This window comes from Mytilus trossulus, chromosome 4, assembly GCF_036588685.1.
Source record: "Mytilus trossulus isolate FHL-02 chromosome 4, PNRI_Mtr1.1.1.hap1, whole genome shotgun sequence".
In the NCBI taxonomy this organism is placed as follows: Eukaryota; Metazoa; Mollusca; class Bivalvia; order Mytilida; family Mytilidae; genus Mytilus; species Mytilus trossulus.
Window position 1 is genome coordinate 88,076,624 of NC_086376.1, and position 20,371 is coordinate 88,096,994.

Sequence of the window (20,371 nt, forward strand, 5' to 3'; positions counted from 1 at the left end):
TTACCCACACATTGTTCTCATGTGGTATCCCTTTAACTAACCCACACCTTGTTCTCCTGTGATATCCCCTTAACTTACCCACACATTGTTCTCCTGTGACATCCCTTTAACTAACCCACACATTGTTCTCCTGTGATATCCCCTTAACTTACCCACTCATTGTTCTCCTGTTATATCCCCATAACTTACCCACACATTGTTCTCCTGTGATATCCCCTAAACTTACCCACATTGTTCTCCTGTGATATCCCCTTAACTTACCCACACATTGTTCTCCTGTGGTATCCCCTTAAATTACCCACACATTGTTCTCCTGTGATATCCCCTTAACTAACCCACACATTGTTCTCCTGTGATATCCTCTTAACTGACCCACACATTGTTCTCCTGTGATATCCCCTTAACTTACCCACACATTGTTCTCCTGTGATATCCCCTAAACTTACCAATACATTGTTCTCCTGTGATATCCCCTTAACTTACCCATACATTGTTCTCCTTTGACATCCCCTTAACTTACCCAAACATTGTTCTCCTGTTATATCCACTTTGTACCCCTCAGGGCATGTACATCGGAAGCTTCCTCTTGTATTGTGACAAGTTCCTCCTGGTCCACACAAACCACGATTTTCATTACATTCATTTATATCTGTAACACAATATAAATACATAGAAATTGCTGAAAAAAGTAATGTATCTGTTTACATATAAACAGAAATGCATTCAAACAAATTATTGATTAAAAATCTTATTTCCATGTAGTATGATGTACATGTATAATCAAACAAGATGCATCACCATCTCATGTTCACATACAGAATATAAGAGAAATGTGTCCATGGTGCAATCAACCACATTTGAATTTGATCTCGGTTTAGTGGCACAAAAAACATTGTGTATGAGTCTCAGAATAAAAGAATGAGACAACATACATGTAGAGTGGAGAAACAGCAAATTCACCATTTCTTGAATGCTCAATAACACAACTTTTAAAGTGACACCATCACTATTTTAATCAATCTGTGTTTGGTGATATTAAGCATTGTGTTTTTGTTTCTTACATATTGTAATTAAGGTAAACAAAGAGCTAGAGGCTCTTAAGAGCCTGTGTCGCTCACAGTATATATGCATATCAAACAAAGAAAACAGATTGTCAGATAGACTCAGATGGAAAAATGTGTTTTGGTGATGGTGATATGTTTCGAGATCTTTCTTTAATGAACATTCTTGCTACTTAAAATTTTGTTTATCTTTAATGAACTTGGCCCCTTTAGTTCCAGAAGAAAATGTTTTTGTAAAAACTAATGAAAATTGTTAAAATTGACTTTAAAGGGCAATAACTCCTTAAGAGGTCAACTGACCATTTTGGTCATGTTCATTTAATTGTATATCTAACTTTGCTGGACATTTTTGCCATTTACAGTTTATCTCTATTTATAATAGTATTCAAGATAATAACCAAAAACGGCAAAATTTCCTTAAAAATTATTAACCAGTTGTCAAATTCATCAGAAATTTATCAGAAATTTCAGGGCAGATAGATATTGACTTGATAAACAATTTAACACCTTGTCAGATTTGCTCTAAACGCTTTGGTTTCAAAGTTATAAGCCAAAATTTACATTTTACCCCAATGTTCTATTTATAGCCATGGTGGCCATCTTGATTGGTTGGCCAGGTTGCCAGGCACAATATTTAGACTAGATACCCTAATAATGATTGTGGCTAAGTTTGGTTAAGTTTGGCCCAGCAGTTTCAGAGGAGACGATTTTTGTAAAAATTACAAAAATTTAAGAAAAATTGGTAAAAAAAGACTATAAAGGGCAATTACTTTTTCAGGGGTCAATTGACCATTTTGGTCATGTTGACTTATTTGTAGATCTTACTTTGCTGAACATTATTGCTGTTTACAGTTTATCTCTATCTTTAATAATATTCAAGGTAATAACCAAAAACAGCCAAATTTCCCTAAAATTACTAATTCAGGAGAACCAATCCAACAACCACTTGTAGGATTTGTTTGAAAATTTAAGGGCATAGATTTTTACTTGATAAACAATTTTACAACAATGTCAGATTTGCTCTTAATCTTTTGGTTTCACAGTTATAAGCCAAAATCTACATTTTACCCCTATGTTCTATTTTTAGCCATGGTGGCCATCTTGGTTGGTTAGCTTGGTCACCGGACACATTTTTTAAACAAGATACCCCAATGATGATTGTGGCCAAGTTTGGTTAATGATGACGACAATGGACACCAAGTGATGAGAAAAGCTCACTTGGCCCTTCAGAATTGCTGAATAGACAGATGGAGAAGGGGTAAACCTGAATGCCTCCTCTATCTAGGGACAGTGTGGGCATAATAATTAGTGTAGTATTTCTGTTACACATACCAATTGACGGACATGAGAATAAATTAGTGTAGTATTACTGTTACACATACCAATACACTGTTGTCCTGGTCCACGTCTGAATCCTGTCATACACCCACACTGGAAACTTCCCACTGTATTAATACACTCATGTTGACAATTATGCTGCATTGTTGTACATTCATCCAAATCTGCAAACATTTTTTTTAAATAACAATAAAAAAATACAAGAATCGTGTCAACTAAAATAAGAAGAAAAGGTTTATTTACTCATCTTAATTACACCATAAGAAAAAGGAAATATGAAACTATTTCAAGAGAAAAAAATGTGAATGTTAAACTTGCAACTGCAAATTCATTATAAATTGATTATTTAAGGTGGTACCTAACACTACAGGGAGATAGCTCTGTAAAATCAGCTTAACGTTTTAATTACGTTGTGTTGGTAAGGGAAAATTAAGCTTTTCAAAGATCAAAATAAGTTTTTGTCAAACTGCTATATAACCAGTGTAATGTTTGTGATTAAACGGTCGGTTCCAATTTTTATTTTTGTCAAAGGGTCAAGGTAAATACTTTGTCACAATTTTAAGAAAATTAAACGAGCCAAATTAATTTTAGTTAAAGTGTTGGGTAACAACTTACACAAAAAGGTTTGCTTTTCAGTAAATCATTCTTTATTGTCTACTCACCTCTACAAGACTTTCCATCCATATTGAGCACATAACCACGAGGACATGCACACTTGTAACTGCCAGGGATATTCTGACATACAAATTCACATGGCTTCTGACGATCTTCACATTCATTTACATCTGAAAACAATGAATAATCTCAGATGAAAAATTTATATGTATTATCTGTCCTGTTACAATCAAGTTTCAAATGGAATAAGAATTGTGTTGATACTACATGTATGCTAACTCCAACTATCACATGTCTATGACCTGGTTTAAAGTTAAAAAAAATAATTCTAATTTCATATAATTTAATAAAAAGTTTCGTTTAGAGCACACCATACACCCCTGTGCTATTGAAATTGCTGCAAGAATAAATTTCAAATTTTTAATTGCCCAACCTGTAAAAAAGCCTAAAGCCTAAAAAAAAATAAAAAAAAGCAAGCTTTTTTTTGTCAGTTCTGATGTGTTACATATATTTTTATGATAATATATTCCATAAAAAAATCCCATCATAGCAGTAAGAAGTAGTTTTTGAGTAAATCTAAGTGAAAATTTTAATCTGGGAATGCACCTATTTTAAATTATCACATACAATGATTAGTAGGTCAAAAACATTATACTCTTTAACAACTTTTTATTTGTAGGGTATAACATTATTTTTTTACATGTACATGATGTACTGTATTACCAAATAGACATGCATAAATTAGTAAGTGAAATATAAATATCCTACCTATACACTTGTGTCCTGAGAGATCTGTTTTATATCCTTTGTCACACATACATCTGTAAGAACCAACTTGATTCACACACTTTCCATGGAGACACGCATTAGGAAACAACAAACATTCATTTATATCTAGAAAGTAGAAAATATAAAAAAAAAAATTTATCTTTAATTTTTTACCTTATAAAAAAAAAGATGTGGTATGATTGCCAATGAGACAACTATCCACAAAAGACCAAAATGACACAAACATGAACAACTATAAGTCACTGTACGGCCTTCAACAATGAGCAAAGCCCATACTGCATAGTCAGCTGTAAAAGGCCTTAATAAGACAATGTTAAACAATTCAAACGAGAAAACTAACAGCCTCATTTATGTAAAAAAATGAACGAAAAACAAATATATATGTAACACATAAACAAACAACAACCACTGAATTACAGGCTCCTGACTTGGGACAGGCACATTCATAAATAATGTTTATAAATACACTGACACAAGTTTCTCTACAAAATTTTAAAAATCTACATCAGACCATAAAAAATGATCCGGTATTTGAACAATTCCTTAAAATTAAATTACTTACCTCCTCCTCCAATATCTTTTCCAGGACCATGAGGACATAACCTCTTAAAGTCTCCTACAATTTATAAAGAAAATATCAATAATAACAAGTCATAATCTTTTCCCTTAAACCCTGATGTACTGTAATCTCAATATATCAAACTTCATTGAGTTGTCAATATTATAGGCTAAGCAAATAGGATGTAGGTGTCTAACAGATTTCAAAATCTTTCAAACCTTACAACTTATTATTACATTGGTTGCAGTGAATTACATTGATTTCCCAGTTAAATAAAACCCGATAATTTCACATGTGATCCATGCATCGTTTGGTCATGCGTTTTTGATATTCAAATACGGCGATTAGCTATACTTTAATTAATCTTAAAACTTTAAAGCTGAACCATAGCTGTTATATGTATCTTAGGCCTTTTTTATTAAATAAGTTGGTTTACGGATCCGCCGACCCGAAATTTCGCTAATTGAAATAAAAATAAACGCATATTTGTCCTTAAAAATTATTTCCGCCGACCTCATATTTATCAATTTACTAAGAAAATTTTAAACGGAATTTTTGTGTTTACGTTTCGTATTCTGTTTCCTATTACTGCACTTAAAAAATCGTAAACCAGTGCACCGGAAACGTGACTGGTTAGCTTTCCCTGACACCCAAAATCGAAAACAAGTCGCCTTGTTCTTGACGATACCAGTCGCATCCGTCATCGGACATTTTCAATTTTTAACAAGTTGATGAAACATCATTTTTTTATTGATAATTTAAGAAATTAAGACATAAACGGTTCATTATCTTAAGAAAAGAGGCTGAAGCATTGTATTTGCAGTGTGTAGCAGTTTATTTGATAAAAAATACAACTCATCACCTCGAACATTTTTGCAAGTTCCGGTGCTTGTCACTCGAAAACGTACATCAACCTAAATTTCGACGGCAAAATAAGTTTGTTACTTCATTTAAACGTGATAAAAGTTGCCTCTAGTAAATGTTTAATCCATTTATTGCATTAAAAACGTCATGTTCCTTTCCAAATAACTTGTTAAACATCGTTTATTTTTGTAAATTTTCTTGCATTCCTCCGCCATTTACCGATTTCTAAACTACGGATCTGAACCGGACCAGCTAAGACCGAAATCCGTACTTTTACAATAATTATTATGGACGCACGGACGAAACAGCTGACAGACGAATATTGACCACAAAGGGAAAAATTATGTATGTCACATGCATTAAGAGACTTTTAGTTACATCTAATTGATTGGTGTCTATAATTCCCTATATTTTTTTATGGATTGAATTTGTTTCAAACTTGATTAAAGTTGCTTAACTCTGAGACTATCACACTAGCTAATATCAATATATTATGGACCAGGTTAATAACTTATATATTTTTTGATGAGAAACACTGAATTTCATACTTAAGATAGTTTTGAATTAAATTGTAATTGATATATTTTAATTTCTTTACATTTTTCAAAATAAAAAAAACCAATTTAGTGCTAGATATTAAATATTTAGTTGGAAGTTTCTCACAAGAACCTAAGTAAACTTTTAATTTGAAATGTTACTTTAATTGTATACTCAGATATGAATTGAACAATATAAAAAGAACATTATTTACATATGACCCTTTATACTATAGTAAAATCCAAACATTGTAGGGCACCACACGAATGAGCACTTCTCTTTCAAATCTCACCACTTCTCCCTATCAGTTTCAAAAAGAGAAGTCACTTCTCCCTATAATTCTGAAGAAGTGTGAGCCCTACAGATATCCGTAAACCAATTAAAAAAAACAAACTGGAAAGATCTAGTTTAAATTTAATTTTTTTCCCTCCTCCTACCCTAAGTTTTTTGGGCTGATGTCCGTAAACCAACTTATTAAATAAAAACGGCCTTATCATACTTTTGACATTTTGCAGACAATATTGCAGTCGGCAAATTGTCAAAAATATCATTTTGGTCAAGTTGACTTGTTTGTAAATCTTGCTTTGCTGAACATTATTGCTGTGTACAGTTTATCTCTATCTATAATAATATTCAAGATAATAACTAAAAACAGTAAAATTTCATTTAATAACCAGTTCAGGTGCAGCAACCTAACAACAGGTTGTCCAATTCATCTGAAAATTTCAGGGCAGATAGATCTTGACCTGATGAACAATTTTACTACAGTCAGATTTGCTTTAAATGCTTTAGTTTCTGAGTTATAAGCCAAAAACTGCATTTTACCCCTTTGTTCTATTTTTAGCCATGGTGGCCATCTTGGTTGGTTGGCTGGGTCACCGGACACATTTTAAAACAAGATACCCTAATGATGGTTGTGGCCAAGTTTGGTTTAATTTGGCCCAGTAGTTTCAGAGGAGAAGATTTTTGTAAAAGTTAACAAGGACAGACGACAAAGATGAGAAAATCTCACTTAGGTGAGCTAAAAATCAGGTAAATATGAAAAATGTCAAATTTAAATATCTGGGAAAAATAAGTTGGCAACAGTATCAATGTCAAGCTTCTGACTAAGCATGAAGTTTTCTGATCAATAGTTCCGAAGAAAAGCGTGACAAAAATATTTGTTGTTTGAAAGCATAGCATTTTCAAAATTTGTCATTTAATTAAGAACATTCAAATATTGTTCCTTAAAGTTTCTTTCAATTTAATTAGTTTGAACATATAAAATTACTTGAATTTCTTGAAGGACATCTTTCACAAGCTGGTCCCCAGGCATCAGCTAAGGAACAACAACAATCTGTTTTAGACAAGGATACAGTAGATGATTCAGGGCGACATCGTCCTCCTGCTAGCTGAAGGTAACAGTAACCATTTCTTGAATCTGAAAAATAAAAGGTATAATGGACAACAGTTATATTTTAAGCAACAGTGGCCATGTTTGTAGATGTGACAAATTGATAGATGAAATTTACAAACACTGAAGAGGTAGGGTCAAATAAACTCGATAGAAGTGAACTGTTCCAATGTTCATACAACTGCATACTAAATATTATTAATTTACCTGTCCCTTTTCACCCTTTTCTGAGGAAAATTTGGTTGATTATAAAGGGAATCACGGAGTCATGATTGGAGTACCCCCCCTTTTGAAAATTTCTGGATAAACCACTGGTTTTTTTTTTAGGAAAACTCTTTCCTATTCCAATGCATTTTTTTCTTTAAAAACTCTTTCATTACCAATACAGCATGCCTATGTAAACTCTTTTCTATTCAAACATGTTTTTTGAATAAGTTCAACTTTCAACTATTTCAGACTTGTATCCTGCTTATCGTCTTATCTATAATTGCCTGTCCCAAACATATTCAATAACAGGAAACAAAGTGTGTTCATTCTATACAGTTTACAGACCACAATTATTACGCAATATTTGTTACAGACAAAAGAAATATGTTTACTGTGGATTCATTATTATTCGTTGGAATCCAATTTTCATGGTTTTTGTGGGTAAACCACACGTAATTAAATGTTCCATGAAAAACAAATTTTGTATAGGCTTGTATACAGACCTGGGGAAAACCATAAACTTAAATATACACCAATTGCTCACATGAATATTGATATAAAAATCCATGAAGCTTTGAAGTGTAATTTTTGATAAATGTTTTAAAGCTAATTTTAATGGACAAACAGATGTAAGCATGTATACCCCCTCATTTTGGAAATGTTCTCAGTGGGTTCTATAATCAGAATCCTGGTACTAAATGAGATTATATGTGTATTTTATTGGGAAACAAGAATGTGTCCTAAGTACACAGATGCCCCACTCGCACTATCCTTTTCCATGTTCCATGGACCATGAATTTGGTAAAAATCTAATTTGGCATTAAAATTAGAAAGATCATACTATAGGAAATATACGTACTAAGTTTCAAGTTGATTGGACTTCAATTTCATCAAAAACTTTAACCTGAAACTCCCACTTTCATTTTCTATGTTAAGTGGACTGTGAAATTGGGGTCAAAAGTCTTATTTGGCTTTTTAATTAGACAGATCATATCATAAGCAATAAGTGTAATAAGCTTCAAGTTGATTAGACTTCAGCTTCATCAATAACTAAATTGACTAAAAACTTTAACCTGAAACTCCCACTTTCATTTTCTATGTAAAGTGGACCGTGAAATTGGGGTCAAAAGTCTAATTTGGCTTTAAATTAGAAAGACCATATCATAAGCCACACGTGTACTAAGTTTCAAGTTGATTGGACTTCAGCTCAATCAAAAACTACCTTGACCAAAAACTTTAACCTGAACTGACGCACGGACAGACGGACAAAGGAACAAATGGAGCCACAGACCAGAAAACATAATGCCCCTCTAATATCGTAGGTAGGGCATAAAAATTGTCCAACCCCAGCATCTTATACTTTTTGAATACTTTACAAATTTCAGAATTTACAGTATTCAGGACCATAAATCCATACCAATTGTAAAATCTGAAAGTTAATAGTATTTAATTTGTATTATAATTATATAATATACTTTTGTATGTAACAAGTCTTTGGATTGGCTGACATTGTTTTGTTTATCAGTCAATGGACATCATTTTGTCATGTGACCCGTGCCGTCATCAACGTTTTCATGATTTTCTATTGTTTAAAATGGAATTAAGAATTAAATTATAAGAAATGACTGTAGTATGTGTTCTGTCTATTGGAAATAACATACATTCATTCCTTAAAAAGTTAACTACTGTGGATAAATGATTATTTGTGGGAAATCAACTTTCATGGATTTCATGGATAAAAGTGAACCACAAATTCAAATATTCAACAAGGAACAAATTTTCTATTGTGTAAAAACCACAAAATACAATATCCATGAAAACACATTGCTTATTAAATCTGGAAAATTATACTATTGCTTTTTCTTTTTTTCCAGGTCCATATTTCATTGCATCCCTATCTAGTGATGTAATTAGGCTTGAGGGATTAGAAGTTATTAAATTTGACAGAGTCAATATCAACGAGGGTAGAGCTTATAATGCATCTACAGGGTATTTTACTGCCCCTATACCAGGAATTTATTAAATATCTTGGATGGTAGTAGCCAATATAAATACAGATTTATTCACCTACCAGATATGTTAAATAATAGAAGATACACAAAGGGAAAACAATTGGTGGAGGATCCTTGCCCATAAAAACAATTACAGTTAGAATTGATCTGTAGAAAGGGGATGAAGTGTTTGTACAGCACAGAGGGGCACCTCAAACGTTTCATGCAAACCAAACTATGTACTTCTTTGGGCTTTTAGCTATCTCTTAGAGTGGTGTTACTCACCAATACAATGTTTTCCATCACTACTGACACTATATCCAGGCTGGCATTGACATCTGTAACCACCCTGTAGATTGGTACAGCGACCATGCTGACAAACACCTTGTATAGTCTGACATTCATTTATATCTAAAACATTAATCATTTTAAATATATTACTTTACTTTGATTTCTATGAGAAAAAAAATGCAACCAGATAAAGATTCTTATGGATTCTAATTGCTGTAAGCTGAACTATTGTTGTTAATTCATTTGTTATTTGGTCTCTTGTGGGGAGTTATCTCATTGGCAATCATACCACATCCTCTTTTTCATATCTATACTATTTTTGCTGTTGTGAAAAATAGAGGCCCCCTCCCTCATTCATATATTTTTTAAAAGTGGCCCAAGAACCTAGGCATTTTTTTTGTTTGGCCTATGACACTTGATACTAAATACCAAGAAGCTCTGATTTAAAGTTATTGAGTAAAATGCAACAGATATATGTACACAGACGGACTTGAAGTTTATCAGTGTAACTTGACCCCTTAGGAGAAGGGACATTATCACAAAAGTATTTAACACAAAGTAGAGTACAATTAAGATTTACTAACCTACACACTGATTTGGTCCTATTTCTCTATAGCCTTCAGGACAGATACACATAAAGGATCCCACTAAATTTTTACAGGCATACCGACATGTGTTGGCTTGAGTTTGACATTCATCCACATCTATAAATAGATTTTAACATTATTAAAATATTTATATGAAATCAGCTGCACCATGAATGCATATTGTGACAATCCACATATCAGTCAGGTTGGACGCTTTATACATATAGATTGAATGGACAAAAGTGTTTATACAAATGTTATAATGATTCATTAAATCAATCAAGATATCATGAACCCTACAAAAAATTATTATTGACAAATATTGGTCAAACGGATAATTTTGCATTTAAGACATCACAAGTCTCGTTAAACTATAATATGTGTGGAAATGGGTCAGATACTAAAAAACTGGGTTGTTTGATGGCGGAGGTAGATCATCCAAAAATTTTATGGAAAGTGAAAATTCCATGGTCATATCCCAAAAAACAGGCCTGTTGGCATAAATTTACGTCAGTATAAGATAGAACCATTACCTTGACAATGAATACCATCAGAAGCTAAGGAATATCCCTTTGGACAGATACAGGCAAAGGATCCTGGTATATTGACACACCTGAAGGCACAGTTGTTCAATGGACCATTACATTCGTTTATGTCTGAAATGATAAATAAGAATTGAGTTTAAATAGCAGTCAATCAAATCATAACATGGTTTTATTAAAACAGAAATATAGGTTGATATAAGAACAAGAAATAACACTTGTTTAAAGAAATTGCACATAAAAAAAATATTATAAAATATGTATTACCGATAATCTCTGGAAAATTTCTCTTCAAAATGCTATTATTGGAACAGTTGATGGTGATTGACTTTTTTTAGTCCTGACTCTGTACAAGCCCTTTGATAAAAAAAACTAGGGGCTGATTAAGGTAATATAAAGTGCATCTTTAGAAAGATTTATATTTTTACCTTGACATGTATTGTCTACCCCTTGTTCAAATCCAGCACTACAAGAACACCTGAAGCTACCTATAACATTAGTACAAGTACCATTTCCACAAATACCAGGTCTGCTTACACATTCGTCATCATCTGTAATCATGTATAAATAATATCAATAAATACATACAGAATACAAGTTTATTAGTTATATGTATTACCTATTTTAACCTTTTACATATTTTGATACAACCAAAATAGTGTGAGAGGGCTTACAAAGTTGATTTCCCATCACTTAAAATTTTAAGGGACATAACTCCATACGATATATGATGCTGATTTTTGAACAACTATATGAATTATTTTTCTAATTTAAACCTTTGACATAAATTTAAATGAAAAAAGTTTCAAGTAAAATAGTACCCTAACTATATTTTGAGGTTATTTTGAATAGACAGAAAAAATATTACAGTCTTTTCTTATAATTTAATTCTTAATAACTCTTTTATGAGAAATCAAGAAAAAATGTAGATGACAGTCATATGAAAAAAATATGTTTATAAGCTGATGGACAAAAAACTTTCAGCCAATCAGAAAATGTGTTACATCCAGAATTAAATTATACAGATGTCTATATCATATCAAAACTTACCAATACATGTAGTACCAGATCTGTCCAGTTTATAACCAGGATCACAATCACACCTGAATGATCCATCAGTGTTAATACATCTACCATTCCTACAAAGGTCAGGGTTGTCTGCACACTCATTGATGTCTGTAGAAATAAAACATAGCCAGAAATATATTTGGAAGCATAAAGCACAAACAATAAAAACAAATCAGGAATGAACAGTTTTGATCAAACAACAAGAATATAGTTTTACTTTTGTTTTCTATTAAATTGTTTTTAAAACTGTAAAACAAATGTATTGTCAAAAGTATAATAAATATCAGCCTACCTCTTGTTCCTCCAGATGGATCTGTGATTCTTCCAAAACCATCAGGACAAAGCAAGTCAAAACCAGCTGCAAAATACAGTACCTCATATGTTAAACTACTTGTATTTCTTTTAAAAGTAATTTATAAATAAACCATGCTTGAGTACATAAAAATCAAATTTCTATGGTACAAGCGATTTAACTTGTTTTTAAACAGAAATTTGTTCACTGATATAACTAGTTTTGGTAGTTTTAAGGTATATCAGATTTTGCCTAGTAAAGTTAAACATCCCCCTTTTCTTGAGGTAGTACATACACTCATCTGAAGTGATGTTAAGGGTTTGATCCAAAGCCATATTATTCAAGACTTTAAACTGGTTTTTGCATTTGCTATATATATTAAGTTGTAAATAGATCTAGTTTTGTATTATTTAAGATAAGGGGATATCTACTGACATCTTTGGTTGCCTTAGTTTTACCAAATATTATTCAACGGACTGTCAGTCTGAAATTTCTTACTCAAAAGACTAAATTACCTTCTCCAGGTTTTGGACAGATCTCACAAAGTTCTGAGCTTCCCCATGCTTCACCTCGACTACAGCAACATTTTGGACGTGTTGTATTCCTGGACCTTGGACCCAAACATCTGCCATTGGTGAATCTGTTGAAACAGTTACCTTCTCTAATATCTGTATATAAAGAATAGAAGAATAGTGTGTTTTAGTAATAGTAATCTTTCTCTAATATCTGTATATAAAAAATAGAATAGTGTGTTTTAGTATTAGTAATCCAGACAAACTTAACTAATAAAGTAATGGAGTCTAGTAGCTATCTTCAAAATAATAATGTTGAAACTTTTTCTTAAATGTAGAATCCATGTACCCGTACTCATACTTAGGCATGAAGATCAATAAAAAAACAACAACATATAATACAAATTTATTGAAAATAAAATTAAGAATGGAAATGGGGGATGTGTCAAAGAGACAACAACCCGTCCAAAGAAAAAACAACAGCAGAAGGTCACCAACAGGTCATCAATGTAGCAAGAAATTCCCACACGCGGAGGCGTGAAGTTGTTTTATTTATTGATAACTATCTTTAATTTCCTCACAAAATAAAGAAGAGAAAACAGAGCTTCAATATTTACAATTATTCTCCTGTTTTACATTGATAAGTTGTTTTTTGTACGTTTACTGTTTTTTTTTTCTTTAAACATTTCATATAATTGGAGAATTTATAATCAGAAATCTTTCTCCAAAACAAGCTCCATTTTTACAGATGGTAACCCGCTTTAAACATTTTAATTTTAATTCTGTTAAAAAAATTCTGAGCTTTGAACAACCAATAAACAGGATTTAAGGGCAAAATAAAATGAAATTAATTGGGAACTAGTTTTCTAGTTACCATAACTTGCCAATAATATATTTAAAACTTATCTTTACCACATGTTTTTAAGTATGAATTCATTTAATTCATAGAATGTATTTTGACATGAAGATGTAATGAAATATTACCTAAGCAGCTTCTACCATCCAGTGTCATGACAGAACCTGGAGGACAGATACATCTAAATCCCCCAACAGTATTCTCACATCTACCATTACTACATAATCCTTCTTCTGTTAAACATTCATTCTTGTCTGAAAACATACATTTATACACATTTTTCAGAGAGATTTTTTCTAACATATCTAAAGACCTTGTTACAGGCCTTTTTTTAAAAGAAAATAAACTCATCATAGATACTAGGTCTAAATTAAGTAAATACACCAGACCTGCGTTTCACCTACAAAAGACTCATCAGTGACGCTCAATTCCAAAAAAGTTAAAAAGGCCAAATAAAGTACGAAGTTGAAGAGCATTGTAATAATTAAAGACAACTGTTTTTATCAATTAAATAAATTTATATATCCTTAGATCAGAAATTTCCAAGGTCTTAGAAATAACATAACAAAAAAGTTAATATCTATTATAACACTTTAACTAGAGGCTCTAAAGAGCCTGTGTCGCTCACCTTGGTCTATGTGCATATTAAAGGACACAAATGGATTCATGACAAAATTGTATTTTGGTGATGGTGATGTGTTGGAAGTTCTTACTTTTCTGAACGTTCTTGCTTCTTACAATTATATCTATAATGAACCTTGCCCATTAGTAACAGAGAAAAATATTTGGTAAAAATTTACATAAATTAACAGAATTAATGAAAATTGTTAAAAATTGACTATAAAGGGCAATAACTCCTTAAGGGGTCAATTGACCATTTAGGTCATGTTGACTTATTTGTAGATCTTACTTTGCTGAACATTATTGCTGTTTACAGTTTTTCTTTATCTATAATAGTATTCAAGATAATAACCAAAAACGGCAAAATTTCTTTAAAAATTACCAATTGGAGGGCAGCAAGCCAACAACCGATTGTCCAATTCATCTGAAAATTTCTGGGCAGATAGATATTGACCTGATAAACATTTTTATCCCATGTCAAATTTCCTCAAAATGCTTTGGTTTTTGAGTTATAAGCCAAAAACTGCATTTTACCCCTATGTTCTATTTTTAGCCATGGCAGCCATCTTGGTTGGTTGACTGGGTCACGCCACACAATTTTTAAACTAGATACCCCAAAGATGATTGTGGCCAAGTTTGGATTAATTTGGCTCAGTAGTTTCAGAGGAGAAGATTTTTGTAAAAGATTACTTAGATTTATGAAAAATGGTTAAAAATTGACTATAAAGGGCAATAACTCCTAAAGGGGTCAACTGACCATTTCGGTCATGTTGACTTATTTGTAAATCTAACTTTGCTGAACATTATTACTGTTTACAGTTTATCTTTATCTATAATAATATTCAAGATAATAACCAAAAACAGCAAAATTTCCTCAAAATTACTAATTCAGGGGCAGCAACCCAACAACAGGTTAACCGATTCATCTGAAAATTTCAGGGCAGATAGATCTTGACCTGATAAACATTTTTACCCCATGTCAGATTTCCTCTAAATGCTTTGGTTTTTGAGTTATAAGCCAAAAACTGCATTTTACCCCTATGTTCTATTTTTAGCCGTGGCAGCCATCTTGGTTGGATGACCGGGTCACGCCACACATTTTTTAAACTAGATACCCCAATGATGATTGTGGCCAAGTTTGGTTTGATTTGGCCCAGTAGTTTCAGAGGAGAAGATTTTTGTAAAAGTTAACGACGACGGACGACGACAGACGACGGACGACGGACGCAAAGTGATGGGAAAAGCTCACTTGGCCCTTCGGGCCAGGTGAGCTAAAAAGCAAGCCATTCAATGATTTCTTAGCTTAACATAAGATTTATCACCAATGTTGAAACAAGGTCTGTTTTTTTTTTTTTTTTTTTTTTGTGTGTTTGAGACACCTTTGTTTTCTTTTGCCCCTTTTGTACTTTTGACTCTGTGGCCATTATCTAATAAAATTAAGGTATTTACCAACACAAAACTCTCCTGACTGGGACATAATATACCCGTCATCACAGAAACATCTATAAAATCCATCTGTGTTCCTACATATACCATTCCTGCAGATGTCTCGGTCTTCCTGACACTCATCCACATCTATCAAGAAAATTTATAACTTAGTGAAACAAATATAGAGTTACATTTTATTCATAATATACTATACAAAATATACCATCCAGTCTAGTACACAAACAAGAAAACATTTGACACATTAACATTAATTTGTAACCTAGTTCACCATCAGGGGAGTTTAAAGTTCAAACAAAACTTTCCATAGTGTTATTTTTTCATAACAGCTGGTACTTCTGGTGACAGTTCGATACTAGTTTAGTTCTGAAAAGTGAAAACTTCAAACAATATTTATCATTTACCTAAACAGTTTGTACTATCTGTGACTATTCTGAAACCCTTATTATAAAGTTATACAGTAATGTTCTGACTACATGGTGACATGCTGAATTCTTTAAAACAGAGCTATACAGTTGGTACCGTCTGATGACAATCTAAAGATGGCTTGACATTGACAAGTATAACTTCCCAATGTGTTTATAAATCATCCATTCTGACACATCCCTACCTGTTAAAACTTACCTATACAGTTTAACCCATCTGGTGACAATGTGTAGCCAGCTTGACACTGACAAGTAAAACTTCCTAGTGTGTTTATGCATCGTCCATTCTGACACATCCCTACCTGATAAAACTTACCTATACAGTTTAAACCATCTGGTGACAATGTGAAGCCAGCTTGACACTGACAAGTAAAACTTCCCAATGTGTTTATGCATCGTCCATTCTGACACATCCCTACCTGTTAAAACTTACCTATACAGTTTAACCCATCTGGTGACAATGTGTAGCCAGCTTGACACTGACAAGTAAAACTTCCTAGTGTGTTTATGCATCGTCCATTCTGACACATCCCTACTTGTTTAAACTTACCTATACAGTTTAAACCATCTGGTGACAATGTGAAGCCAGCTTGACACTGACAAGTAAAACTTCCTAGTGTGTTTATGCATCGTCCATTCTGACACATCCCTACTTGTTTAAACTTACCTATACAGTTTAAACCATCTGGTGACAATGTGAAGCCAGCTTGACACTGACAAGTAAAACTTCCTAGTGTGTTTATGCATCGTCCATTCTGACACATCCCTACTTGGTTCAAGCATTCATTGACATCTAGAAATATATTATATATATCAGGTATTCATATCATCAACTGTCTCTCTTTCTGAGACTTTTGAAGAAGCAGAGAGGTATCTTTAATTTTCAATTCAAGTATCATAATATTTTATATCAGTAGAAGTGTAGTCATTAAATGAACGGAATTATAATAGATTGGAATCCTATGCAAACACATTTCCTCCCTTACTTCTTATAGTATAACAGATATACACATTAAACATGTTCTATCTATGGCAATACCTTCACAATCCCTAGAGTCTGACAGTGAAAAGCCTGGATTACAATGACATCTGAAATCTCCTTCCAAGTTTTCACATGTACCATTTCTACAAAATCCTGGTCTCGCCACACATTCATCAATATCTAATAAAATATGAAATCTTCAGGTATAAAACTGGCTACAATACAACCAATCACAAATGAAAAATGTTATATTGGCATAGATTTTTATTAACATGTTCTCATGCAGAAAAAACGTCAATTTTTTATTTCACATTTCAAAACACAAAATTTCAATTTTTATTATACTGATTTTAACTTTTAACAATCAGACATTACATCTTTCTGGAAAGTTGTTGTGAATATAATAAATTTTGCTTCTATGAATGCTCAAAATAATAATACAGTTGTAGATAATTTAGATTGCTGTCTAATTAACTGATTAAATTTACAAAAAGAAAAGCACAGTTTTCCAATGTTACTCACTAATGCCATAACTATGCAATTGACCATATTATATTTATTCCAGGGGGCACAACTCCTTTTAAAAATTGGTTGTCAGTACTGACACTTACAAGACTAAACTGACAGACATAGACACTAGGCATATTTAAGTCCCCTGCAGAGTGTTGTGTTTCAGACAATATCATCAATTATGAAAATTTATCAATGAATCCTTTGGTTTTTTTTAAAACAGATATATGTGAACAGCATACCTAAACAAAAATCCTTGTTTTTTTGTTGAGCCTATACCTTTTTTAACAGATTTATAAGTACATCATACCTAACATGAGTCCCTGTTTTTGGTTTAGCCCATACCTTTTTTAACAGATTTATAAGTACATCATACCTAACATGAGTCCCTGTTTTTGGTTTAGCCCATACCTTTTTTAACTGATATATGTTAGTACATCATACCTAAACAAGAATCTCTGTTTTGGTTAAGCCTATAACCAGGTCTACAGATACACTTAAAGCTACCATCCAAGTTGGTACATTCACCATTGTTACAGATTCCAGATATGTCCCTACATTCATCCACATCTACAAATAAATGATTATTTACTTAAAATGTTTACAAATATTTTTACAAATTAACATGAATAATTCTTAATTCATGATTTTAATGCATACCATACAAAACTAGAGATGTTTTTTTGTGATGGTTTTTTTCCAGTCTTTAACTTTTTTCACCACAATTTTTGAGATTTTAAAAGGGGTGTGTATTACACCCAGCAAGATAGGGTTCTAAAACTGGAGGCTCTAAAGAACCTGTGTCGCTCACTTTGGTCTATGTGAATATCATAAACCAATAAAGATTTACAAAATTTGCCTGATTGGTCTGAAAATATCAGGGCAGATAGACTTTAATCTAACGAACAAATTTATCCCGTCAGATTTGCTTTAAATGCTTTGGTTTCTGAGATTTTAGCCAAAAACTGCATTTTACCCTATGTACAATTTTAGCCATGTAAGCCATCTTGATTTTCAGGGTCATCGGACACATTTTTTAAAACTAGATACCCTAATGATGATTGTGGTCAAGTTTGGTTAAATTTGTCTATGTAGTTTCAGAGAAGATTTTTGTACAAGATAACAAAAATTGACTATAAAGGGCAATAACTTGTAAAGGGGTCAACTGACCATTTTGGTCATGTTGACATTTTTTGTAGATCTTACTTTGCTGAACATTATTGCTCCTTACACTTTATCTCTATCTATAATAATATTCAAGATAATAACCAACAAGAGGCTGTCACAACGACAGCAAACAGGATTTATTAACATTTATTTGTGTCCTGGCAATATCACAAGAACCATTACTGATGACTGGTGAAAGTGAAAATCGTCAATATCAAATATGACCTCTATTTTGTCATCAGTATCAACATATTAAAATTTGAAAAGCTTAGATTGAACGGTTTGTGAGTAAATGCCACAACGTGAATGGAAACACCATTTTATGATCTTTCAAGAACCATAACTCCTGAACGGTAAAAGTCAAAATCATCATTATTAAACTTGACCTCTATTTTGTCATCAGTAACAACATATTAAAATTTGAAAAGCTTTGGTTGAATGGTTCATGAGAAAATGCACGGACACGACTGGAAACACCATTTTTTTCAATCTTTCAAGAACCATAACTCCTGAACGGTAAAAGTCAAAATTGTCATTATTGAACTTGACCTCCATTTAGTCATCAGTAACAACATATTAAAATTTGGGAAGCTTCGGTAGAACAGTTCATGAGTGAATGCATGCACACCACTGGAAACTCCATTTTACGATCTTTCAAGAACCATAACTACTGAACGGTAAAAGTCAAAATCATCATTATTGAACTTGACCTCTATTTTGTCATCAGTAACAACATATTAGAATTTGAAAAGCTTTGGTTGAATGGTTCATGAGAAAAATGCACGGACACGACTGGAAACACCATTTTTCAATCTTTCAAGAACCATAACTCCTGAACGGTAGAAGTCAAAATCGTCATTATTGAACTTGACCTCCATTTTGTCACTAGTAACAACATATTAAAATTTGGGAAGCTTTGGTAGAACAGTTCATGCGTAAATGCACGGACAAACATTTGACCGACCGCCGAGCATCCCCAAATCAATAACCGACATTTTTGTCACAAAAATCCTGTTAAAAATGGCAAAATTTCCTTAAAATTACCATTTCTGGGGCAGCAACCCAACAATGTGTAGTCCGAGTCATAAGAAAATTTCAGGACAGATAGATATTGACCTGTTAAATTTTTTTACCCCATGTCAGATTTGCTCTAAATGCTTTGATTTCAGAGATATATATAGAAAAATAGGTAGTTTAGTTTTTGATACTGACTATATCATATGGAATATCTAGACGAGCCTGTTATCTTGGTCAGATGGCTGGGTCACCAGACACATTTTTAAAACTAGATACCCTACTGATGATTGTGGCCAAGTTGGACAGCTGTGAAGGTCAGGGGTCAGTTTATATCCAGTTGGACACCTACAGAAATAACTTCCTCGAGTGTTCATACATTGAGCTATACCAGGACATGGTGGTTAAACCTACCTTGACAACTGTGAAGGTCAGGGGTCAGTTTATATCCAGTTGGACACCTACAGAAATAAATTCCTGGAGTGTTCATACATTGAGCTATACCAGGACATGGTGGTTAAACCTACCTTGACAACTGTGGAGGTCAGGGGTCAGTTTATATCCAGTGGGACACCTACAGAAATAACTTCCTCGAGTGTTCATACATTGAGCTATACCAGGACATGGTGGTTAAACCTACCTTGACAACTGTGAAGGTCAGGGGTCAGTTTATATCCAGTGGGACACCTACAGAAGTAACTTCC

At 32.8% G+C, this 20,371-nt stretch overlaps 1 protein-coding gene across 1 annotated transcript in view; it reads right to left on the bottom strand.

The window, feature by feature from the left end:
* Window positions 1-20,371, bottom strand: part of LOC134716885 (fibrillin-1-like) — a 138,330-nt gene that overhangs the window by 48,863 nt on the left and 69,096 nt on the right. Inside the window, exons 43-60 of the mRNA XM_063579901.1 lie at window positions 17,931-18,056; window positions 17,034-17,156; window positions 16,662-16,787; window positions 15,573-15,698; window positions 13,631-13,756; window positions 12,650-12,802; window positions 12,135-12,200; window positions 11,825-11,950; window positions 11,203-11,325; window positions 10,766-10,888; window positions 10,230-10,349; window positions 9,640-9,765; window positions 7,034-7,183; window positions 4,366-4,419; window positions 3,783-3,908; window positions 3,062-3,184; window positions 2,444-2,563; window positions 521-649 (exon numbers count right to left, since the gene is read on the bottom strand). Coding sequence (XP_063435971.1) covers window positions 521-649; window positions 2,444-2,563; window positions 3,062-3,184; window positions 3,783-3,908; window positions 4,366-4,419; window positions 7,034-7,183; window positions 9,640-9,765; window positions 10,230-10,349; window positions 10,766-10,888; window positions 11,203-11,325; window positions 11,825-11,950; window positions 12,135-12,200; window positions 12,650-12,802; window positions 13,631-13,756; window positions 15,573-15,698; window positions 16,662-16,787; window positions 17,034-17,156; window positions 17,931-18,056 — 2,166 coding nt within the window. The remainder of the gene's footprint in view (window positions 1-520; window positions 650-2,443; window positions 2,564-3,061; window positions 3,185-3,782; window positions 3,909-4,365; window positions 4,420-7,033; window positions 7,184-9,639; window positions 9,766-10,229; window positions 10,350-10,765; window positions 10,889-11,202; window positions 11,326-11,824; window positions 11,951-12,134; window positions 12,201-12,649; window positions 12,803-13,630; window positions 13,757-15,572; window positions 15,699-16,661; window positions 16,788-17,033; window positions 17,157-17,930; window positions 18,057-20,371) is intronic.